Genomic DNA, 25,487 nt, shown 5'->3' with positions numbered 1-25,487 from the left:
CTAAATATACACGTGCAACCGCGGCATCCTAATCCATGGGATGTGGTTTTAGCTTATGAGAGTGCTTTACACTCCGTGTTCGGTTAATTTACTGGTAGCTTCTCAAAGGCTAGAGAAGTTTAACGGGAAGCAGTGGCTTCTAGTTTGCGCAGCTGGGAGTGAGGCAGGCTCCTGGGTCAGTGGCACATCCTTGCCATTTTAGCCACAGTTCAAGAGTAGCCAGGTCCCATGAGACTATCTCAGGCTACTTAAAATAACACACAAGCAGGATCCTGTCATGTTATAGTAATCCGAAATAGGAGATTGTCCTGATCATGGGCCATTAATCCACCAAGCATTATCAAGTGGCCAAAGCTTGTAGGAGCAATGAATGTTGTTTCCCTGGTTGGCAGAGCCACTGGGGAGACAGGATCACAATGAGGAGGAGGTTGCTTGGTGACCAAAGAATCAGAACAGGGCTGTGTCTCAAGTGTTCCTGGCTCAGGTTAAGGCTTCCTGAGGCACCCATCTCGTCTAGGAATGGGCATGCCAAAAGTACCAGAAATCTCACAGGTCTTTGCCTAAAACTCTCTGTGTCCTCCGGGGTTAGCTTTGCCATTAGGGCTGGACATACTCAAAGCCTAATGGGTAAGACTTTCTCCCCACTAGGTGGTGCCCCAATGGGTGCTTCCTGTGTTTTCTTCCCATGCGTCTGTAGTTCTGAGTTCTACTTTGGTAAATTTTCTTCATAGACATAAGAACACTGATAGTGAGAAGACACATGGGTTTTACACCCATCAGATGTTTGTTTTGCTCTCAGTGATTTCCCCCCAAATTAACTCTGAGACACTGGCTACCAGTAATAGCTATATATACACCTGGTGACATATAATAATATAATATATAACTCAAGTATTGAGAGTATGGGTCATTGAAGGAGAGGCAATGGGTAGTTCTCTACACCAACAAATTGAAGATTAATTTCATGTTAGTTCCAATTACCTAAATGTTTAAATATTTTAGGCACTTAAGACAGGCTAAGTACTGAAGAAGAACAAGTGTTGTTATTATTATTATTATTGATTATTAAGGCAGACATCAGTAACTTACTGGAGCTTACTATGTAATAGACATAAACAAAATAGACCATGAAAAGAGACATGCTTTTATTAATAGTATTGATGGTGAAAGTGCTACCAGACAAACTCTTTATGGCCTGCATTGTTGCTAAGTATGCTTTGGGCCCTGGGTCGACCCTTCCTGCCTTACTGAAAGAAGGATTTACAGGCATAAGGACTGGAAGTACCACAGATAAAATGAGGTTGAACTTATCTTAGCAGTCTGAGTGAGCATCTGCAGGAAAAAGTGGTGCACACGGCCAACCGCAGGTTGGCTTTGATGCCACTAATCACTTGGCAAGTATTGCCAGCATTCAGAGGGAGCCTCTCCTGCCAGGGGAAATTCTAAGTGTTTTCAAAGTCCTGCATGGAGAATCTGCCACCGTTTTAACATTGGGAATCTGCCCAGGGAACCATGCACATGTATGCAAAGACACATATATGCAAAGGCAGAACCACCTATTTACAGTAGTGAACAACTGGGAAAAGTTTCCCCTTATGAAGTATAGTTTAAAATGTTTAAGTACATAAAAATACACTATGATTATATGTAATGGTTTATAAAATCACCCAATATACCTTCAGTTAAAAATAGAAAAAGAACAAGATATTAATTTTGAAAAAAATATGATTAAAATCATTTCCAAAACACGACAAGCACCTGATACCAGTTATGCTATTTTTTTAAAGGAATTAAAATTATCCAAATTCTCAGTATTCTAGGTAGTTAATTCTAGGTCATTAATTTCAATATTTGTATCATGCACATTTACTTTTAGTTTGATATTCTAGGCTTAATGCAATGTATTGAAGAATGAACCAGGAAACAAAGGAAGAACACTCAGTGTAATTTAGCATTCCAACATTAGAATCCGCTTACAGAACAGTGTAGCTTTTATTCAAGGTTTGAGCGAGACATGCGCTTGCTCACTCTGCTTTTATTTACTTAGTAACCAGTGCTCTTTGGAGAGCTTTCTTTCCCTAAAATAATTTTTCATTATTAAGCACTTCAAAATTTAGACGAAATGGGCTGAAAACTAATTAGGGACACAAAATATAAATGTGCTGCAAATTTATAGTGTGTCAGTAGAAATGCTTCTTAAAAATATAAATGTGGAAAATATAAATGTGCTGCAAATTTATAGTGTGTCAGTAGAAATGCTTCTTAAACATTGGTGCAAAATGGATAAAAATATCTAAAGATTCCTTAAAGTTTGAAAATGTACATCAGATACATGATATAACCAATTTGTAAAAATGTTTGGACTCATGTCTGTTTGGTAAAGATTATTGGTTTTATTTTTAAAGTTTTTAAATGATTGAGGAGAGGCATTTTGATTAAACCCTCAGCAACATAAAGATATATCCCACAAGGATAAATTAATGTTTAAAATTTTTCATTTGTTCTTACTTTTTAAATAAAAATCTATGTAAAAAATCACTTAAAAGAAATGTTACATTATACTGTGCATAAATATTCTCATGTTTCCATACTATTTAGTGAGAAATATATACTCTAATTAAAAAAACAAACGAAGTTTAACAATTTGCCTATATATGGGTTTTTAGAATGACTGAGCTGAATTTATATATATGTGTGGACACACATACTTAACACACACACATATGTGTGTGCCCAAATGCACATTTACAGCACAGTATTCATACTTACACTTAATATTAATAGTAAATCTGATATGGGGTTTATTCCTGTTTGCAGGATTTCTGGGTCAAAGAGTATTCTCTTTGACATTTGGTGAATATTTTTGTTTGTCTTTCATTATATTTGAAGTAATTCCAATAGTCTATAAGCTGGTGTTCAAACCCGGGGATGTGTGAGGCCAGGGTGTGAGGGCAGTACTTCCTATCTCTCAGTGGACGGGCCAGCTGTACCCCAGAGTCCAGCCCTGCATCCCTCCTCGTGTGCAGATTACTCAATGAACTCTCCCTTGAGTGGTGTCCCACATCTTCTATTGAACCCCATTTCCACAAGGATAAAAACATGTGCTTGTGGAATTTGCAATGGACGCAGAGTGTGATTTCAATAGATGCAAATGTGTATTGGGGTTGGTCTACCGTTTTCAGCTGGGTTTGTGGGCACTGTCAATCACCCAGGCTACTTGTGTGTCCCTGGGTCTTACATCGTGGTCTGTGATTGCAGGGCAAGAAGGCGATGATGAAGTTCAGGATCTCCATGGACAATTCCCAGAGGCTGGATTCCTACCAACTTCCAGACATTAACATTTACCAGATACCTGTACCCCCGACACCCCAGCCCCACGCAGGAAAGATCATCAGGGAGAACAGGTTCGAGCCTTGGAGGAGAAAGAGGCTGCGTCCCATCACCGCTCCCAATGGCTTAGAGCCCCTCTGCACCAGGGTGATTATGGCTCAAATGTTCTTTTATTACTGTAACACCGATGAGGTCACACCAGCTGAGGTCTGTAGTAGAAGAATTTTCTAGAATCAAGGACAAAACTGCATTGCATAAAAAAATACAATATTTTTGTAAGTGCATGAGTGAGTTAAAGGAAACATCTGGGTAGTTCAGCCGAAAAGCGAGTTTAGCATCATCACTGATAAGAGAACCCTCATGAAGTCTTGTGGCCAGATTCAGTTTGACTGACTCCAACTTTTCCCCCTTAATTAATTAACATTTAATTCATGGATTTAGGCATAGCTGGAGAGTATAATAAATATTATCAAATTTTACTTTTAATAGTTTATTGCAAATTAGTGAATATTGCCTACAGTTTTTTTTTCAGGGTTCTTTGAAAATGCTGGGCTTTGTCCCACATTTCCTCAAAGCCTTGGCACAGCACATGTTTGTAGGCTTAGATGAACTTTAGACAGCTCCAGTCTTGTACGAGAGTAAAGGACCTCTTCTTTTTCATTTGGTAAACACACAAATTAATTACATGGAATCTCCGTGACTCTTAGCAGATAGTGGGATGGACATTTTCCAGAGTGAACATCAAGTGGTGAAGTACCCAGACGCATCCACCCCCTGCATCGGCGCTCCTAAGCCAGTCTTGTCTCCAGCATCCCTTTCCACTCTCAGCTGCTGCCCTCCTTCTAACCTTCTCAAAAGGCCAGGACTTCTTTTCCTTGCAGTTTCAAATCTCCTCCTTTCAATTTAGTTTCTACAGTTCTCTCTCTCTTCCTGGTTCTGTCTCTGGCAAAGCCTTTTCTGTCATCTGTGAAGACTCCTTCGCCCTGCCTGCCTCATCTCTGACTGATACTGTTCTCCGTAGATTGTGTCTTTGGCCTTCTTGGCACAGCGTCTCTGCTTTTTACACAGCGTTATCAAGTCCTTTCTATGTGGACTGCACCTTAGACAGGTTTTCTCTTTTCTTTTACATTTTAAATATTTATTCTTTGAAAATTTCATACTTAGCATATTTTATGTTACATGCTCCCAACTACCTCTCTCCAACGGACACTCAAGCATACCAACTGACTCTGCATACAACTTCATGTCTATTACTATTATTATTATTAATCTCCCTGGGGCCATCAGTGCTGATCATTTATAAATTATTGTGGAGCTACTGGGTGTGTGTGTAACCTATCAGTGGCTGCATACCCAAATAAAAGTGACTACACCTCCCCACCACCACCAACTGTAAAAACCTCCTAAGTTGGGGTTTGTGGGAACTCAGACACTCATCCCAACCCATGCTGGAGCAGTGATTGGCTTGTGCAGGCAACCACAACTCTGTGGGCTGGTGTGCTCCAACACTATCACGACTATGTGAGCGGATGTGTGCTCAACACTATCCTGACTGTGTGAGTGGATGTGTGCTCCAACACTATCACAACTCTGTGAGCTGGTGTGCTCCAACACTATCACGACTGTGTGAGCTGGTGTGCTCCAACACTATCACAACTCTGTGAGCTGGTGTGTGCTCCAACACTATCATGACTCTGTGAGCTGGTGTGTGCTCCAACACTATCACGACTCTGTGAGCTGGTGTGTGCTCCAACACTATCATGACTGTGTGAGTGGATGTGTGCTCCAACATTATCACGACTGTATGAGCTGGTGTGCTCCAACACTATCACAACTCTGTGAGCTGGTGTGTGCTCCAACACTATCACAACTGTGTGAGCTGGTGTGCTCCAACACTATCACGACTGTGTGAGCAGATGTGAATACCAACACTACTGAATTTTAGCTAATTAATTAATTAATTATTCAAGACAGAATTTCTCTGTGTAATAGCACTAGCTGTTCTGGAACTTGAATTGTAGACCAGGCTGGCCTTGAACTCACAAAGACCCACTTACCTCTGTCTTTGTGTGCTGGGATTAAAGGTATGTATCCCCACTCCAAATGATTTTTTAAAGATTGTCTCAAGTGTGTCTGATAGATTTTTGGTATTTTGTATTTTCCTTGACTCTAAAAATTTTATTTCCTTTTTAATTTCTTCAGTAACCTGATAATCATCCAGTAGTGTGTGTTTAGTCTCTGTGTGTTTGAGTGTTCCACGTACCATCTGTGGTTTACAGTGCTGATGGTATCTAGCTTTGTTCCACTGTGGTCTAATAGAATATGCTATTCTAATTTTCCTATGTTTGTTGAGACTTTCTGTGAACCCCAGTATGTGGCCAATTGTGGAGAACGTTTTCATGGATTGCTGAGAAGAATGTCTATTATTCAGTGCTTGAGCAGAATGTTCTATAGATTTCTTGTAGGTCCTTTGGATTTGTGATGTCATTGAACTCCAATGTTTCTCTCTTTATATGACCTGTCTACTGTTGAGAGTGAGGTATTGGGAAATATTATTACTGTGTTGGGATTGTTAATTGGTTTTACATCATTTGGTATTATTTAATGAAGTTGAACATGCCTGTGTTTTGTACATACATAGTTACAATGATATCTTCCCTTGCAGAACATTCTTTATTGGGTATGAAGTGCCTTCTTACTGGGGAATTGAGGCCAATTAATTTACAGAGTTGCTATTGAGATATGTATATTAATATCTGTTATTTTGTTGGTTGTAGGAAGACCTCACTTGATAAGCAATTGTTCTGTATTATTATTAGTTCTTAGGGACCCCTTGTGTGGTTTTCCTCATTTCTAAACCAAACTATTTTGTATAGAGCTAGCTTAGTGATTAGAAATCCTTTAGTTTCTTTTTATCATAGAAAATTTTTATTTATCCTTCAGATGTATTAGATAGTTGTGGTGGGTAGAATAATCTAAGTTGACAATTGTGGTATTTCAGATTGTGGAATATTCTTTTCGGGCCCTTATGGCTTTAAAAGTTTGTGCTGAATAATGAACAATGATTCTGGTTGACGTTGACTTGGTCTTTCTGGCAGTTTCCAATAGTCAGTCTTTATTCTGTGCTCTTTATATTTTAACTATACTATTTCACAGCGAGTTTCTTCTCAGAGTTTATTAAATTCTTAATGTCTATATACAGGTGCTAATCTCTTTTTCTTAAGTTTGAAAATACTTTCTATACAATTGGTATTATAATTTGTTTTACCATTTTCACAATCTGAAAATATGAAAATTAGTTTTTTTTCTTCTTTTCCTGTATGTTTAGTCCTAACTTAGCCTTTGGTACATCCCCATCACACATGCGAATTATTATCCAGGAAGACTCAGAATGCTCACAATTTTATGGGCTACACTCCCTCGCAATCTTACTTCTGCAGTGCGCACTGATAACCTTTGATTCACAACTGCAGAGGTAGTTCCAGACCATGGGACTGCTGGGTGTATGTACAAACATGAGACCTCAGGTGCAAGCGTCTTAGGAATCTGGATGCATGTTTATATTAATGTGTTAGAATTAGAGCTCTGAGATAAAACTGCACATCACTGAGGATGTAGAGAAATAGCTGACTCTACTTTAGAACTGTTTTCACTCAGCCATTTTATTTTAGCTAGAACAGAGTAGAGGACTTGGAAATGTTTATCTCTGTATTAGCATTGGATTTCAACTCAGATGACAGCTGAAATTTTAGCTAGCTAAACTTTCTCAAATTAGGAACTGGTGTACATATTATATGATAAAAATAATGATTATGATATTTGGTCACCTATAAAAGATAAAAGCAAGGAGTTAAATATCTCTATCTATCTATCTATCTATCTATCTATCTATCTATCTATCTATCATCTATCTATCATCTATGTATCATCTATCTATATAAATATCTATCACTTATCTATCTACATATCTATCATCTATCTATCTATTATCTATCTATCTATCTATCTATCTATCTATCTATCTATCTATCATCTATCTATCATTTATCTATCTATCATTATCTATCTATCATCTATCTATCTATCTATCTATCTATCTATCTATCTATCTATCTATCTATCTATCATCTATCAATCTATCATCTACTAGTCTTCCAGATCCCTCCATTGTTCTTTGTATATATTTTAAAACTTATTATTCATCGTAATTGTCTGATCCAGTTCCTCTCCTTTGCCCTCTAGGCCTGATACTCTGTTTCTACACAGTCTATCCTATTGGTGATTTTCCCCCTGAGGTTTTGATGTGTTTTGTGTGTATTATTAAGCTTTTCATTTCTGACATTGTTTCAGGTTGGCTTTCTTCCCTGATTGTATCTCATGGAATTCTGCTTTCATTTTCTGCACTGGCACCCTCATTTTATTCATCTTCTTTTGTTCTGCTGATGTATGGTGAATTTTTTGTGTGGTGATAATCACACTTACACACATGTATGCACACACATACAGTCATACACACACATGATCGCACGCACACACACACATGCATGCTGACATTGAAACACAAAAGCATGTGCACCTATGTTTTTCCTTTTGGGAATTTTCTCTGCTAAGGATAGAACTATCCAGTCTACCCTCTAGGATTCTAATCATCAGCATTTCTTCCCTGCTTCTGCTTCCTTGTACTGATGCCTTTCTGGCTGGGGGAAATCTTTTTAATTTTCCACACATTCTATTGAGATTTTTGTTCTGATGCCATATTTATTCTGTTCTTGTGTGTTCATTGGCCATCCTTTTATAAAATACTTTATTTGGGGTTGGAGAAGTGCCTCAGTGGTTAAGAGAACTTACTCCTCCGGTAGAGAACACTGGTTGGATTTCCTGCACTCACAATTATTCATATATATATATATATATATATATATATATATATATGCTTTTAGCATTTTGGAATTTTAGGTATAAATCCTGGGCTTTTAATGTAGTCTGTTTTCAATATAGTGGGCAATGGTTTGTGTTTAATTCGATTTGGATATCTGCCCCATTAATGAGTTTAGCCCACCACGTTTGGTATTGAGACATTTCTTTGGTAACATTCCTCGTGCTGTACCTACCCCTTTCCTGAAAGCTTTGCTTCTCCCCTTCCAGACACGCCTTGCCAGGTTCATTTCTCTTACCTTGTTCTCTCTCACACCTGTGACTTGATTTTGTTCTCACCCCCAATCTGAGCATCACTGTGACTTCAGCCTCGATATTTCCTTCTCTGTTCTGACAGCGCCGTCTTCTCCCAGGGTTTAACAATTTGCACATACCTTCTCCAGGTCAGTGCCTGAGATACAAAGGCATCATAGTAAGAAATCATGTTTCTTCATCCACTAATGGAGAACATCTCAGTTCTGCCCATCTTCCAGTTCTCTCTCCCGCCCCTTCCAAGCCAGCCTGAGTTACTACTTCAGCTGACCCTCAATTTCATGATACTATCATTTCCTCTGGAAATAAACTTATCTTCAAACTGACTACTGTTTTTCCTTCATTTAATTGTCTGTTCTTTTATATGAGCTCTGTGAACTTTTAACAAAATATAAAATTTTATATTTAGTGCCAATGCTAACGACATTTATTATTTAGTGAGCCCTTAGAATATAATGTTTAACATACCATATATGCAATAAGCCTGAAAAAGACTCACAATTGCTTAACTTTGGAGATGAAGCAAATCAGGTTAAATAAATGATCCATGATCACAGAACTCATTAATATCATCTTTAAACAGCACAGCAAGCTGAATTGTTGTTGCAATCATCAAACTCAAAAGTGATTGAAATTTATTTTCTCCCATTCCTTGAGATTAACTGTAAATGGTCAGCTGTTTTCTTCAACAGAGAAACCAATTAGACTTCTACATGATAATCCCAGGCACTTGACATACATACTCAACTTTCTTATAAGGACCCCTGAAGGTCCAGGCACCTCTCAGAATGAACCAAGACAAAGGTCTATTGTCTTTGCTCACTTGTAAAGATGAAGTGATCACGTCAAAAATCGTCATTGTGTCTTGATCAATATCAACTCAAAACAGAACATTAATATTTATTCCATCCATTTGTTTGAATTTTTATTTGAAAAGTAGCTGAAAGAGTCAAAAGTACTTTCTAACAGAGGAAGAGAGGAAATGAAAGGGAGAGAGAGAGAGAAGAGGGAGAGAGAGAGAACTTAAAGCAGAAAATAACAGAATTTGATCATATCCCTATCATTTACAAAATTCACTAATCTGTATGCTAAAGTCCTTGAGGGGAATTTATTATGTGACATTTTTTATTCTTACGCTTTGTATGCAATGACCCTTTATAAATATTTTCTTATGGGGTGCTTGGAATTACATATCTCTGTTCTTCATATTATAAAGTCGTGTGGGAATAGGAGTCCCATGGGAAGACCTGCAGTCACTACGTCTGCATTTTTCTGTCATAGAACCCAGGGAGGATTTACAAAGCAGCACCGCACAGCAATGCAGTTATCACAATGATCTATTTTGGGAAAAATGTGCACCTATCTTATGAGGACACAGACTTTCGAGATGAAATCAAGATTTACCAACAGCACTGTGGAGGAGAGAACCTTTGTATCTACAAAGGCAAACTGCTGGAGAAAGGTACAAATCAATGTGAATTTTAAAAAAGAAGTGGTTGGGTTGATGTTCCAGATAAACTGCTGTTGACATAATATCGAAATGATTTCAACCTCTTTGTGAAATTATGCATATCCAGGGAATTAGAAACCAACAGCTGCCTAAAAGTCAATCTAGATTCACAGCTCCTTGATTGAAACTTAGCAGCAATTACTCCTGCAGATTGTAGGAGAAGGAATTTGGAGTTGTTTAACCTGGTAACAGATCAATTTTGGGACAGAGATATATATGATCACTAAAATGTTTCAGGAATATGTTGTCTACAAAATTACGAGTTAACTATTTGATTTGCTACAGTGAATGACATTATAGGTTTTCATAAGAAAAAATTACAGGTTGCAAATCTGTTCTTTAGAATACATGGGGGCAGAATTACAAATTAATAGACTCCGTGATGAGTCATACCTAAATAACTTGATGTCAAATTTTTCTAAATGCTTTTTTTAGTATTAAAAAAATCCTTTGTTTCTAAGTCCATACTCGTCAGAATAAGATGCTTTTATTAACACATATTCCCATGCACTGTGGTCTTTCCTTGAATAGTTAGCTTAGTAGGGCAGCCATGAGAGGCAGAATGCTTACAAAACCGAGCTCAGTTCTTGCTTGCATAGGAAATTCTCTTCAGAAAGCATTGCTAGTTTTCACAACCATATAAAAAAATCTTGAAACAGACTGAGGAGCTGGGAAAGGACTTCGGTACACTTATAATTCTCTTTCCTTTTAAATTTCTTTCACCTATCAAAAGGAGTGCTTCGAAGGAAAACAGATGCAAACGTTTGAAGCTATAAATACAGTGACATAGTTCGGAATCACGTTTTAAGCCTCCCAAATAAACAAGACACTAGAATGTTGTTTTCAGTTAATTTAAAATGAAACATGGCTCTCAGTTTGCTGTTACTATTTTTTACAAATTTGTCAAAATTGTCAGAATTTGCTCTGGTGTTGTGTAGTCCATTTCAGAGTTCATTCCCATCACTGCAGATGAGGAAGAAAAAGGTTCTCTGAGCTGGAGTAGCTCTTGCAGGGTTTCTGCCTAGCTCTGGCTGGCTTGGGTGGGTTTTATGAGTCGGTGATACCTCAGTTGGCCTCAATAGCCGAAGTACCAACCTTTTTATAGAGAGAAGGTTGTGAATTCCAGGGAGCTTGGCATAAATTGGGGCACAGTCATACATCCTTCCTTCTCTTAACTCAAGCAGCTTTGACACAATTATTCCTTAAAAATATGATGTTTGGGTATTAATTTGGGAGAACTGATGAAATTAGCTATTATCTAAAGTTAGAATGTCTATGTTTAGGTATCTATGCTCAGAAGAGTTTCCTAGCTTCTGTACTGCACTTGATTCAACAACATGTATATAAAGGACCGTTGGGTGGGGAAGGTGACTTGTACAAACGAAGTCTTGTCTGGGTAATCTAATAAACAGTATACATGGTAGCCCAAGGGTGTGGGCCTTGACACTGGCAGGGAGGGTGCTGCTGGGCACGGTTGTTTGTGTACATACTGATCCTGTGTCGTTGTTTTGCGACACTGGATAATTTTACGTGACAACATGGAGTGAAGACTTAAGTTATTGATTCTGTCCATGCTGTACCCTGGTCTCAGCTTGTCTTATCACCAGGGCAGGAATTGCTCAAAACCGAAGATTTGGTTTGTTATGGAGCTATTATGAGGTTCAGAAACCAGCGTGCTTTTTCTGAGCTATCAAGAAACTGCCCTTAGTTGTGTGTGATTCTGTGAGATGTCAGTAGGTTCTTAGGTTTCTGTGGAGAATCAATAAAAGTCTTTATTCATACTTTTGGAATAATTCACTCATTAAAATGTGGCGTGCTCTGGTTTTCACTAGGCTCTCTTGTCTGCTCTGTGCCTAGGGAAGATGCAGGTAGACTGGATTCATGGAATAGGTGGAACCCACTCTAACCCAGGCTGCTTCCTGAAAACATAGCTGTGGACGGCTGCTGTGGCAGCCTCATTGCCAACAGCTCCCTGTTAAGGTCTGGCCTGTTGCTTTTAATAATTAAGGCCCTAGTCTTTGGGAACCTCTGACCTTCCCTGTGAGCTGCTTGGAGATAGCTGCTTATTAGTGGAAATATCATAGGCCAAGGGTTTGTTGTCTTCTGCATCAAATGACGTCAGGCTCTAGGGGCCAGAAGCTTCTGGGAGTTTTCCTTCCTCTAACCATTTAGAGTACTGGTGTGAAGACAGTGAGTGTGGGGAGAGAGAAGCCCTGGGCAGAAGGACACAGATGCTTTGTCCTCTCTTTTGAAGTCTGATTTTAACATGAAGTAAATGCGACCCACTTTATCTTGTCGGTCTATCTCCAAAGATATATTTTTTAAGGAAAAGATTTGATGCTCTTATTTTATAATCCAGTGCATTATTCCTCTGAGTCTGAATTATAGATTCTTGAAGGAGATCTCTGTACACCAAGTCTGTCTGTCTGTCTGTCTGTCTGTCTGCCTCTCTCTCTGTGTGTATCATCTATTTATCCATCTATTAATACGGAAGAGGAGTCTTATGTATACACAAATCTCTCTCTCTCTCTCTCTCTCTCTCTCTCTCTCTCTCTCCATGTGTGTATCTGACATCTATCTATCCATCCATATTTAGTATCACTTTTTCCTTTAGTACTGCAGTGGTATCTACTATCAGTGAACAGCAAACATCGTCTTGGCATTGCAAACACTCTACCGCTCTTTCTAATATCAAGTACTATGACGTGGATAGGCTGGGGACCTCCAATCCCTGTCATCCCCAGGTTCATCAGTGAAGGACTAGGATAAGGACTCTAACTCCATGTTGTCTGGTCTGCACTCCTCTGTACTCCACAAAGAAACCACCAAGTCAGGGGTGGGAGAAGTCACGATATGTTATGATATAAAATTCTAAACCAACAGAGATAAAGGCAGAGGATACCACATCTTGTTCAATAAGTTTGAAAGCTATGAAATAATCAAATAATTAATATCAGGGTGGATGGAGGCAAGGCAAGGGACTGTCATGTCTGGCAATTGAGTCCCCATGTCCTTCCGCTAAATTTTCCCTTGAATATTTGTTTTGTTTTTATTTTATGTGTCTATATCTGTGTCTCCATGTGTGTATGTATACATCTTTGGAGATTCTGAGTGAGACCAGAGGATGTTGAATACCCTGGAGCTGGAGTTACAGGGAGCTGGAAACTACCTTATTGATGTGGACTCTGAACTCTGAACCAGCAGCAAGTGCTCTTGACTGCTGAGCTGTGTGTCCAGCCCTTCCTGGATTGTCTTAAGTGTACCTTCTCCTGGTGGGCACTTGAGTACTAAGGAACCAGCTGAGAACAAGGGATTGCAGCATGTGGTACAGGTTCACCTGCAATGAAGTTAAACTGCCCTCCAGCCTCTGATGGAAGAGTCTGTTTATCATTGATACTGGTAAACCTTTGAGGCCATTGTGTCTTAGCTTTTTCAAATGCTCACCTTTTTCTTAGTTTAATTTCTCATCACGAATACTAAGGTGTACAGGATGGGACTTTCTCAGGTCTAACACTTTAAGACAGGCAGCATTTGACTTAGGAAGGTTACACAGCTCACAGTAACATACCCACAGACACTTTCAATAACTCAGCAGGAACGAGGTTCAAATGATGACTCACAAGTTCATTATTTGGGGGCTCCTTTGCCACTGTGGTTGGATCTGAAGGAACCAAGATGAGTAGACTAGCCTTGCCATCCCAGGTTTTATAAATACACTGCACAGCAGGCATCTGAACTGGGGCTCCAAGATGTGACGCCTCCAGCAGCAGCACCCGGGAACTTGCTAGAAATGCAATTTAAAAATATCAGAATTTGTCATCAACTCTACTGCAACCCTTTGGAGTGAGAAACTCTTTGGAAAGGGTTGACTGTCCAGCTTTTAATAGTGGTTCCACACATTAAAGTTTGAAAACGTCCAGCGCAGCTGTATTTTAACAGGTTGTAATAAGAGCTAAGGTGGGGAATGCATGTGTGGTAGAGGGGTGGGACCCCCTGAGGGCCCCCCTGGAACTGGCATTCTGAATCATTCTGTAGAGCACCTCTTAAGTGGGACTTTATTATAGACAGCTGTAGAGATCTAGAGTGATTAAGACAGCATTACAAACATCAATGCTCAGTTTCTTGGTAGGATGCTTTAAGAAGGTAGGGAGAAAAAGAATCTCAAATGCAAACAGAAGTAAGTGTAGCTCAGAGTTGAAATAACTCTCAACAATATAATTGGTATCACAATTAGAATATCTAATGCTGGAGCTGAAATATAATACTTGCGTGTGAAGGTCTGTGGCGTGTGTGCTCATGTGTGTATTTGTAAATGTGTGTGGAAGCCAGGAGGTGACCTTGGTGCCACACCTCTGGCGCCATCCACCTTCCTTTCTGTGAGACAGGGTCCCTCACTGCCCTGAAGCTCACCAAGTTAAGTTGGCTGGCTCCCCGCTACTGGGATTATAAACAGGCTCTCCCACCCTTGGCTTTTGTTGAAAAATAGTTTCTGGAGTTCAGCTGGTCTCGTCTGCTCACAAGAAAGCATTTGACCAGCTGAGCTTGGCAGCACAGTGACACTCCAGCACACGTGAGGTCCTGACGTCACATCAGCACTAAAACAAAGTTCTCAGATAAAAAGCATGTTCTGTAGCACAATATATTTTTTGAAAAGAAAAACTGTGATTTATAAGACAAGATATGAAGCCAGTTGCTCTCAGGAACGTGTGTTTTTGGTTTCCAGACACTTTCCAGTTTATCTCCAAGCGACACCATGGCTTCCCCTTCAGCCTCACCTTCTTCTTGAATGGGATCCAGGTGAACAGGCTGAGCTCCTGTTGTGAGTACAAGCACCGCAGGAGCTCGAGGCTCGGAGGCAAGCGAGGCTACTTTGGGTTTGTGAGTGTGGAGAAGGCATCTCCCTGCTACAGGTATGGAAGCACATGTCCTCGGCAAGAGTGACTGCTTTGCCATGTTGCCTTTTGCTGATGCTTTTCTCTACACAGTTCTTAAAGAAAGTGAATCACTATATACAATCATAAAACACAAGTTTAAGATTGTCAACTGTAGCCATAAATGCTTGATTTTGAAATTATAAGGTGTAATTCCTAAACGTATTATGTTTAGAATGGTCACATTTTATATTCTGTCTCTCTTCTCATCTCTTTTTGCCTCACACTGCCTTAAATTACACCTGCGTAGGGAGAGGGGCCTTTTTCTTCATTTCTTTCTTGTTATTCTTGATAACAGCCCAAGGCAAGCCCCCCATACCCATGTGGTGTGCTATCATCTGCCTGTGTGTATGTAATTTCCAGGCTATGCCTACTGGAAACATGTCCACACTCCTAGGTCACCTACTTTTATATCCTTGTCCTCGATATGGTATTAGGTGTAATGACTGCTCTTTTTTTTTTTTTATCAACTTTCATGCTGGACAGCCTGTCTGGGTCTGGACTTATACTTGGAGGCATTCTTTTAGTTTGTTTTTTCTTCAAAATATTCCTGAAGAATCGACTAAATATCAAGTTAGGACAAAATATATTCACGAAACCATGACACTTCTTCCTTTTCCTGGAGGCAAAACAACATACTAATAATCTGATCAATATAGGTCTAATAAAAATAAGCATGAAGAAGAAAATGAGGCAAGGGATTTATGGGGCGAGCAGGACCAGGTTGGGGGAGGGTGCTGTGCAATGTAACATAATCAAGAAGCAGCCCAGTAACTTCCTTTGGCAGAAATCAGAAAGATCTCTTCCTCCAAATAGCTTCTCAACTGAAAGCCCTCTGGGGAGGGCAGAGGAAGCAGTGTTCTTGGTGTGTTCAACTTGTTGATCAGAACAAAGCAGAGGATGGAATAGTGAGGGAAGAGGCCAGAGAAGCAGTGCGGTTGAGTCCTGAGAAGTCCTGAAGTCCTTCCGAGGTCTTTGAGTTTACTCTGAAGTTAGAGTCTCTAAAGGAGGTGTTGAACAAAGTTCTATAGTTGAAGAAAGCAGTGGCTCATGGAACTAAATATGTGGGTAGGTTACATATCAGTGTGGTGAAGACTGGTGTTCCGGCTTTTCACACTGCTGTGAACAAGTATCTGACAAGAGCAGGGGGTGGGGGGAGGAAGAAGGGTTTTAGTTTGGCCCCTGGTATGAGGCGAAGGCCAGTATGGTCAAGGAAGTACAGCAGCAGGAGTGTGCAGGAGAACCCACAGTTAGGAAGCAGAGAGATGAATGATGACGCCAAATCAGACCTTAGGCTGTGGGATGGTACTGCCTCTTTTCAAGTCTTTCCCCCTCAGCTAATTCTCTCCAGAAAAGTCCTCACACATACACAAAGGTGAGTCTCACTGATACCATAGATGCTTCTTAATACTTTTAGGTTTGACAATCTCAATTCTCCATCCCAATAGGAGCCTTACTGTCAACTCAGTGATGCTTATTGGTGATTTTGAGACGAGTTACCCAAGCAAGGAGGCAGGGATGGGAACTTGATCACAGTGGCCTCCCAGTGTAATGAGTTAAATAACATTAGAGAAAACTTCTTGTGGGGAATCTTCCTTTAATAAATGGTAATTGTGTGGCTCCCAGGACTGTATAGGGTGTGAAGGGTCTTTTAGTTTTCACAACAGGAGATCATGGCATGAATTTATGTTAATAGATAGTATTGGTGCATGGAAAAAAAAACTTGAAGAAACATAAAGAGGGAAGTTAGTAGAGTTTAATCCTTTGGTAGATTTGAGAAACTGGGATCTAGAGTTCAAGCAGAATTTTTCAGTCTTGATTAAAGGAGAAGAGAGACCCGTGCAGTGGGTGTTAGATGTTGTGTGTGCCAGCCCCAACTAGGAAGCCCTGTCCATTCTTGACATTTTCTAGAATAAGAATACTTTTTCCACTTGAGGTTGAGGAGGGGCTGGAGGTTTTAGGGAAGAAAATAGGTGTGAAAAAAATCTAGGGACTAAGAGAGTTCAAGGTCCAATGCAGTAATATCTGCATGGTCTCTGCACCCACTGGGTGGCGTTCTGTCTCCAGTTCAGACGCCCGTTTGTGTGCAAGTCATTTCAGAGATTCCCACTGAACTCTGTGGAAAATAAATGAATTTATCCTCAACTATCTGCATGAAGACAAGGTGTTTGTGTGAGAAAAGTCCCCTGTTAGGCTCCTGTGTTTGAACATAGAGTTGGTGCTGCTGTCTGGGAAGGTAATTGAACCTTTCAGGAATGAAGCCTTCCTGGAGGAAGTATGACACTGGGGGAGGGTTCTGAGGTTTTATATCCTGGCTCCACTTCCTGTTTTCCCTGTGTTTTCTGTGTGGATGAAATGTGAGGTGTCAGCTTTCTGACTGACTGTCTCTCCTTTCCTGGATGGACTGTATTTCTCTATCTCAGTAACAGGAAAGGAACTAATACACAGAATATTCTCTGTGTAGTAATAATTGGGAGATGGAACATGTGACTGTTGACATCCACTCTTCTACTCAATGCCTTCTAGTTCCTCTGCAATTCTCTGTTTTAACATGTGGCCTGTCTATTTATTCTCTCGCTCTTTGCAAGAATATAAAAAATAGTTAAGAGATTAAAGAGTGATTTACTTACAGCTCTCAGAGAATAGTGACAGGTTTTTTAAAATTAACTTCAAAACCACACCCTCCAAAGACAACCGTGAATGCTTGAAGTAGTCTCCTTCCTTGGCTGTCTCCCTGTCACAGTTGAGGTAAAGGTCCCCTCATAGTGACAGAGATGAGCAAGGTTAAGTGGACAAGACTAGAGTCCTGTTTTCTTGACTTATGCTCCACTTGAGGTGACTTCAACTATTCCAGTCATTTATTTGAGCTTCGGTCATCATAACCAACACTTTGAATTACACTCAGAAGCTAAAGAGGGAGGCGGTGATGGAGGAGCCAGATGTTACTCGCTTTGTCCAATTCCCTTCGGCAGATGGGCTATAAAAAGTCTGAGCTTGCAATCAGGAGGTCTCAAAGTCTTCACACAACCACAGTGCGCATTCAAAGTAACAACGAATCGCAGGTTTTAGGCGCTGAGTCTGTTGCCACCGATCAAGGAGGAGCTGTTTGCACAGAAGACGGTGCTAGTGGGGAAAGCCACACATTAAACACATCATCACAATGGGAAAAGCTCTTATCATGCTTAATTTGGATGAGACGCTTGGTTCTCCTCCTCTCGTGCCTGACAGCCTGATCTGTAAGTGGAGAGCCAGTCCTCTCGCCTTTATTACACAGGGAGGTGCTCACATGTTTAGTGGTAGAATTCCTTTCTTACTTTTTTGGGGGCAAATTGATTAAGAGCAATTCCCATGCTACTTGAAGACTGAAGATGACTGAAAATTCAGTAAACTCTTCAGTTTAAGAAATTACCTGGGCTTGGAGACAAAAGCATCCTGTAGGCAGTCACTTCCTGGGTCAAACCTCCTGTTATATCCTTGAAGGAGCAGGAGTAGGTTTGAATTCTCTGACCTTTGGTCAATATAAAATGGATCCACTTCTGTGGGTCCTCTCAATACCTAGAACACCAAGTAACCACACCCTAGGTCAGGATGTCTTGTTTGTAGCCACACCTTAAGTCAATAACCTTGAAAGAGCAAGAATAGGCTTAAAGTCTGACCTTCAGTCCAGGTGGAGCAGATCCACTTCTGTGGGCCCTCCACACGATATATGAACATGTCTAGGTAGCTCACCAAATTTGACTTGCCATGACTTCTACAGGTTGCTTCCGTTTTTGAAGAACAGAAGCTTACGACCAGAGAATCCACAGGACATTGCAGAGAAGGGCTTCAAAAGGCACTTCTTAAAATCAATAATGGAAATTCTGTTGAAACAAATGCATAGACGCCCACAGTACTTAAAGGGAACAACAGTGGACTGGCTTTATTTCTTAAAGACTAATCACACATCATCTATCTATCAACCTATCTACCTATCTATCATCTATTTATCTATCTGCTGAATCACTACCTACAGTACCTTTCTATTTATATATAAATTACTATATATATATGTGTATATATATATATATATATATATATATATATATATATATAAAATGTTTCCTGAGGCTTTAAGATATTTTTTTAAAAACATTTAATATTGTAGTTCTTGGCTGATGAGAGTTTTAAATGTTTTCTTATTATGGTTAAAATTAAGAATTTATGTTCCCATACAAGATTTTTATATTAAAATAAAATGCCTCATTTTAAATCAATATATAAACACACAAAGAGAATATTCCTCATAATTTTTATTAGAATATGATACACATAAGTTATGAGGTGTGTAACTTTGCCAGTCTACTAGAAAGGTTAATAAAGTCTTCATGCTGTTATTTCTCACAGATGCATTATTGCCATGGGCCTTGACAGAAAACCATCTTCAACAAAACCTAGAAAGGAAAAGATTGCGGAGAAAAAGGAGGAGCCACTGAAGAAGAGTCAGGGGAAAGTGAGGAAAGAGAGAGAGAATGCACCATTGAGAAGGAACGAGGTGGAAGGGAAAGAAACCTCGGTCTCAGCCACTTTTTCTGCTCAGGAACTAAAATCAGTGGTCGGAGAAGTGAGGACGGCTATGGAGGAGATGGAATGGAAGGACAAGTCAGGACAAGATGTTTGGGAAGAGGACCAGGAAAACATTTTTACATACGGTAACTAAAAGCAGATTTCTCTTGTTGCTGTTGCCTTAAGCATCTGAGGAAAATTTAAGACTTTCAGATTGATCTGTGGACTATTGCTTAGCTGTGATCTGTAGACAGCTGGGCCATGCTTCTTTTACTGTTTCCTGTGAAGTCCCAAGTTCTTTTTCTGGCCTCAGAAGTGTTGAGGTGCTTTCTGTGGGAAGGAGGACATAAGGAAACTTCTGTCCTGCTATCCCGAGTCAGAATCCACTCCTGTAGAGACCATTTGTCCAAACGGAACTTTGTCTATGTCTTTAGTTTTTTAATATGATTATAGGAGCAGCATTGACCCACTTCAGCATTGGTGAGTACAATCCGTGGGAGCAATTGTTGCTAGGATATTACACATGGACAGCAGCTTGTATGCAGTTCCAAGTCCTAGAACCTGTCTCTCTTGCGTTTCTCTTTCCCTGTCTCCACTTCCCTTTCCCTCTGTCTCTCCCCCTTTCCCTGTCTCTTCTCCTCCCTATTGCCTTGTCTTTCCCTCCCCTTACTCCTCTGTCTTATTCTTCCCCGACACAAATATGTAACACATGCAAACACAGTCAGATGCACACACACACATACACACACTAACACATCTGCACAGGGGAAGCAACTGTAACATTGCCAGGCTCTGCGCAGTGGGTGGTGCGCCAGGCCCTCTCCCTGCTCACTCTCGCTTTCTATGTGAGCCTTGTTTCTAGCTCCATTTTACATCGTGGAAGATGGGTTTCACTCCTGCACAGACATAGCCGAACTCAGATCCATGACTTTGTGGATCTATTCTCAACTACTAAATCATTCTCTCTGGACCGATGCTTCAGGTACTGCATGGCTGCATGTGATATTCCTAAGGAACCAGGAAGAGTGCACTGAGTGTTCCTCACAGAGGAGCAGTGGCCACAGGCCAGGGTTCCCTGTGGAAGGTCTGGCCTCTTAGAATCTTGTTTCTTATGTTACTATACAAGGGTTTCAGAAATCCTAGGGGGAAAACCCACGTGCTGGGCCTCGTATGTTGGTGACAGAGATAAGGGGGCTATTTTAGCTGGGATTTCACGCATAATGCTGGCACCCTGCTCACTTCTCTCTGCACTGCCCCCATTTCTTACTCTTCCCTCGACTGGGGATTTTAAGATGCAGGGGTGGCTGCAATGGTTACAGAGAGTTGCTTCCCAGTGTTTCCTCTTGGAAGACAAAAGACTTGAAGAGTCGGGGCTGAGGCCCCTGCCCCTTGATTTCCTCTTTTACAAACATGGCTGTGTAAAGACCATGCCTTTGGACTGGGTCTATCATCTGTGTTGATGAGTTAATGGGTTTTAACTTCCATTTCCATGAGGACCCAGAGAGAGACCACAACTCTCTGCCTGGCTGTGGCTGATCATGGAACTGGAGCTGGGTTAGGGGAGATGCTAACAGAACCTCTAACTGCCACATTTGAATGCTGGGTGCTCCTCCTTGTCAGTGGGGATTCAAGATAGCACTCTGAATGGTCTAGACGAATTTGGGAGGATAGCAGAAGCTGGTAGTGGAAGGATGCTGAAGCCCACACCAGTGGCTCATTCCTCTGATTGAGGAATGGGTGAGGCAAAGGTAGCTCACCTTGGGCTCTTGTGAAAACAGAAGGCTGGTAGCTGAGGGAGGACTGAGCTTTCCTGGGGATGACGGAAGGGGTAGCACACAGCTAGAGCAGGGTCAAATTTTATGTTTTGTGGAAAAGCACAGAAGCCTGTCAAAAGTAGGATGCAGGGCTGTTTCTGTGACCCCTAAATGTTTCTTCTTTATTTTGCGTCATTTTAACCATGCCTGTAACTGCCCTGATGGTGGCCCCTGTCCTACTCTGATTTAGATTGGATACCACTGGTAATGTGTGTTGCCCCAAATAGTAACACTTTCATGTGATTTGTCCTGTTCCATGCCAGCCCCTCCACTTCCGGTGACAGCTGCTCTTCCTTCTAATCCATATTTCTAATGACCTATTAGCTCTGGACAGGCTTGAGTCTTGCTGCTTCTAATAGCACTTTGGCTCTGTGCTAACTATGATGTGTTACATTGCCTGAGGTCACATGACTAAGAAAATTCTATCTGGGTATAGGACACATGACCAACTGATGTCCGAACCCTCACAAATCACTACTATTTCTTACTATGGATTATTATAATATTCATGGTCTGTCAGACTCCTGCTTATCCTGTGACTATCAGCAAATATCTACAAAATAATAAGTGTATGGGGCTGCGGAGATGGTTCGGTGAACTTGCTACACAAATGAAGACCTGAGTCCAACCTCCCACGGGCCGTATAAAAAGCTGGACATCATCCCACTCAATTGTAACCCCAGCACTTTGGGAGGGTGAAGCCAGGAGGATCCCTGGAGGGTTGTTTGTTGCCAGAAGCCTAGCTTCAGGTTCAGTGAGAGACCCTGCCTCAAAGGAACACGCTGGAGAGTAGGAAGGAATTATGACGGAGGTGGTGGAGCAGGGTACCTGATGTCTACACGCGAGCACAGGTCACACACACAGTCACAAAGGAACACGCTGGAGAGTAGGAAGGAATTATGATGGAGGTGATGGAGCAGGATACCTGATGTCTACACGCAGGAACAGGTCACACACACACACAGTCACAAAGGAACACGCTGGAGAGTAGGAAGGAATTATGGCGGAGGTGGTGGAGCAGGGTACCTGATGTCTACACGCGAGCACAGGTCACACACTCACAGTCACAAAGGAACACGCTGGAGAGTAGGAAGGAATTATGACGGAGGTGATGGAGCAGGGTACCTGATGTCTATACGCAGGAACAGGTCACACACACACACACAGTCACAAAGGAACACGCTGGAGAGTAGGAAGGAATTATGATGGAGGTGATGGAGCAGGGTACCTGATGTCTACACGCAGGAACAGGTCACACACACACACAGTCACAAAGGAACACGCTGGAGAGTAGGAAGGAATTATGGCGGAGGTGGTGGAGCAGGGTACCTGATGTCTACACGCGAGCACAGGTCACACACAGTCACAAAGGAACACGCTGGAGAGTAGGAAGGAATTATGACGGAGGTGATGGAGCAGGGTACCTGATGTCTACATGCAGGAACAGGTCACACACACACACACAGTCACAAAGGAACACGCTGGAGAGTAGGAAGGAATTATGATGGAGGTGATGGAGCAGGGTACCTGATGTCTACACGCAGGAACAGGTCACACACACACACAGTCACAAAGGAACACGCTGGAGAGTAGGAAGGAATTATGGCGGAGGTGGTGGAGCAGGGTACCTGATGTCTACACGCGAGCACAGGTCACACACTCACAGTCACAAAGGAACACGCTGGAGAGTAGGAAGGAATTATGACGGAGGTGATGGAGCAGGGTACCTGATGTCTACACGCAGGAACAGGTCACACACACACACACAGTCACAAAGGAACACGCTGGAGAGTAGGAAGGAATTATGGCGGAGGTGGTGGAGCAGGGTACCTGATGTCTACACGCGAGCACAGGTCACACACAGTCACAAAGGAACACGCTGGAGAGTAGGAAGGAATTATGATGGAGGTGATGGAGCAGGGTACCTGATGTCTACACGCAGGAACAGGTCACACACACACACAGTCACAAAGGAACACGCTGGAGAGTAGGAAGGAATTATGGCGGAGGTGGTGGAGCAGGGTACCTGATGTCTACACGCGAGCACAGGTCACACACTCACAGTCACAAAGGAACACGCTGGAGAGTAGGAAGGAATTATGATGGAGGTGATGGAGCAGGGTACCTGATGTCTACACGCAGGAACAGGTCACACACACACACACAGTCACAAAGGAACACGCTGGAGAGTAGGAAGGAATTATGACGGAGGTGATGGAGCAGGGTACCTGATGTCTACACGCAGGAACAGGTCACACACACACACAGTCACAAAGGAACACGCTGGAGAGTAGGAAGGAATTATGATGGAGGTGATGGAGCAGGGTACCTGATGTCTACACGCGAGCACAGGTCACACACACACAGTCACACACGCACAGTCACACCCCTAATAACGTGCATGTGTGTGTGCTCTGCATGTAAACTCAGCTCTTCCTACGAATTTCTTCATGCACACTCTAAGGCGACATCCTGCCGTTTCTTCGATCCCATTCCACTTAGATATGCTGCAGTTTCTTATTGAGGTTTATCTCAAGGTGCTCTACTGATGCCTGGAGTCACACATAATGCAGAACCCTGTACATATTTTTAAACACACATATATTCCCATACAAAATGTAGCTCTTATATTAGGCACCAGAGATGAACATCAGTAACTCCTACCATAGTATAATTATGAGGATACTTAGTGAGTGTGGAGTGGGGTCTAGCTCAGCGGAACAAAGCTTGCCTACAATCACAAGGCCCTGAATTCAGCCTCCAAAGAGCAGATGGATTCTCTATTAAAAGGTTTTTTTTTTTTTTTTACTTCTGGAAATTTCCATGTAATATTTTCTGACTGCATTTGAGCATGCGTGAGTCGAGCCCCACAAAGTCAAGCCATGGACACAGGGAGAACTGCCCTGGGTACCATTTCACACAATTAATCATGAGTTCTAAGTAAAAACCCACAGGATGAACTAGTGTCAGGAGCTGCCACTGAGAGCTCTGTATATGATGCGTGCACTCTTTCTTGTGTACAGAAATCCCTTTTCCTTGGCAGAGACTGGAGATTCCTTCATGCAGGAGTTATCTTACTGCTAGGTCTTTTTCCCCCCTCTCTTTTCTTTTTTCCTTTTTTTTTTTTAAATTGCACTTTGATGCTCTTTCACACAGAAAAATTTCAGTTATAGCTTACTAATTAATTAATTAATTAAATTAATCAAAGTTTCAGTTAAATCTTATGAAACTGCCCCAGGGCCTGAAGAGATGGCTTAGCTGTTAAGAACGCTTGCTGCTCTTGTAGGGCACCTGGTTTCAGTTCCCATCACCCACCATAGGTGGCTCCCAACCACTTAACTACAGCTCCAGAAGATCTAAGGCTCTCTATGGCCTGTGTGGACACATACATGGCACACAGGTTCAAAGACACACACACACACACATAAATAAATAAAAATAAAATCTTACAAAAAATTGCCCCGTAAATTGCCCAGCGATATTTGAATACAAATCTTTTTATTGTCTTTCTGTTTGCTCTTTGCATGTTGAAGCATGCACTAACCGCCTCACCCTGTCCTTGCATCTATGACTTTGTTTACAGATATTTACACTCCTTAGGTGTGCAAAATCTCACGTTCTCTCGGTGTGCCCACTTCGCTATTTCTACCACACGTTTGTTCTCACAACATAAACACTTTCTATGTGTAGGGCATTTACATCAAAATTAATTTTCTTTGATTGCTTAGGGTGGTCAGTACTCAAGAACATTACCCAGGAGGCCCCACCACCAGAAGAGATGGAGTGTCTAATAACTAAAACACATAAACATTGGAAAATCTTTATTTTCTTATATCTTTTAGGTTGAGGATAATTGTTTAGTTGCTTAATTGGTTCTGCATGAGCGCCTCTCGCTGTCTGTCGCTGGCATACTGTCACTCTGAGATTTTCAGTGTGGGGTGGGGAATAAAGAGCAAACAATTAAATATGAAAGGTGAAAAATTATAACCACGAGAGACAGCTGGAGCTTATATGATGTGACAATTTGCTTTCCCTGGTACAAATTTGCTCCATCCCTGTAGGGAATGAAGTAAATCGGAGACTGTGACAGCAATGTTCTGTTTCTAGAGTTTTGATTCTGAAGCTGTAATTATTTTGGGTGTCGTATGAGTGAACACTGTACATGGTTCCTGT

At 41.3% G+C, this 25,487-nt stretch overlaps 1 protein-coding gene across 2 annotated transcripts in view; it reads left to right on the top strand.

Annotated features, from left to right (window-relative positions):
- Nucleotides 1-25,487, top strand: part of Erich3 (glutamate rich 3) — a 96,382-nt gene that overhangs the window by 38,138 nt on the left and 32,757 nt on the right. Inside the window, exons 7-10 of one of the 2 annotated variants that reach the window (XM_041650077.1) lie at nt 3,259-3,477; nt 9,799-9,979; nt 14,751-14,937; nt 19,342-19,646. In XM_041650077.1, the coding sequence (XP_041506011.1) occupies nt 3,259-3,477; nt 9,799-9,979; nt 14,751-14,937; nt 19,342-19,646 (892 nt within the window). The remainder of the gene's footprint in view (nt 1-3,258; nt 3,478-9,798; nt 9,980-14,750; nt 14,938-19,341; nt 19,647-25,487) is intronic. The other variant, XM_041650086.1, reaches the window with a different exon arrangement.

The sequence above is a fragment of the Microtus oregoni genome, unplaced genomic scaffold (genome assembly GCF_018167655.1).
Source record: "Microtus oregoni isolate MIOR12 unplaced genomic scaffold, Mior012 000000F_ref0000247, whole genome shotgun sequence".
Classification (NCBI taxonomy): domain Eukaryota; kingdom Metazoa; phylum Chordata; class Mammalia; order Rodentia; family Cricetidae; genus Microtus; species Microtus oregoni.
This window is presented reverse-complemented; position numbering and strand designations above follow the sequence as displayed.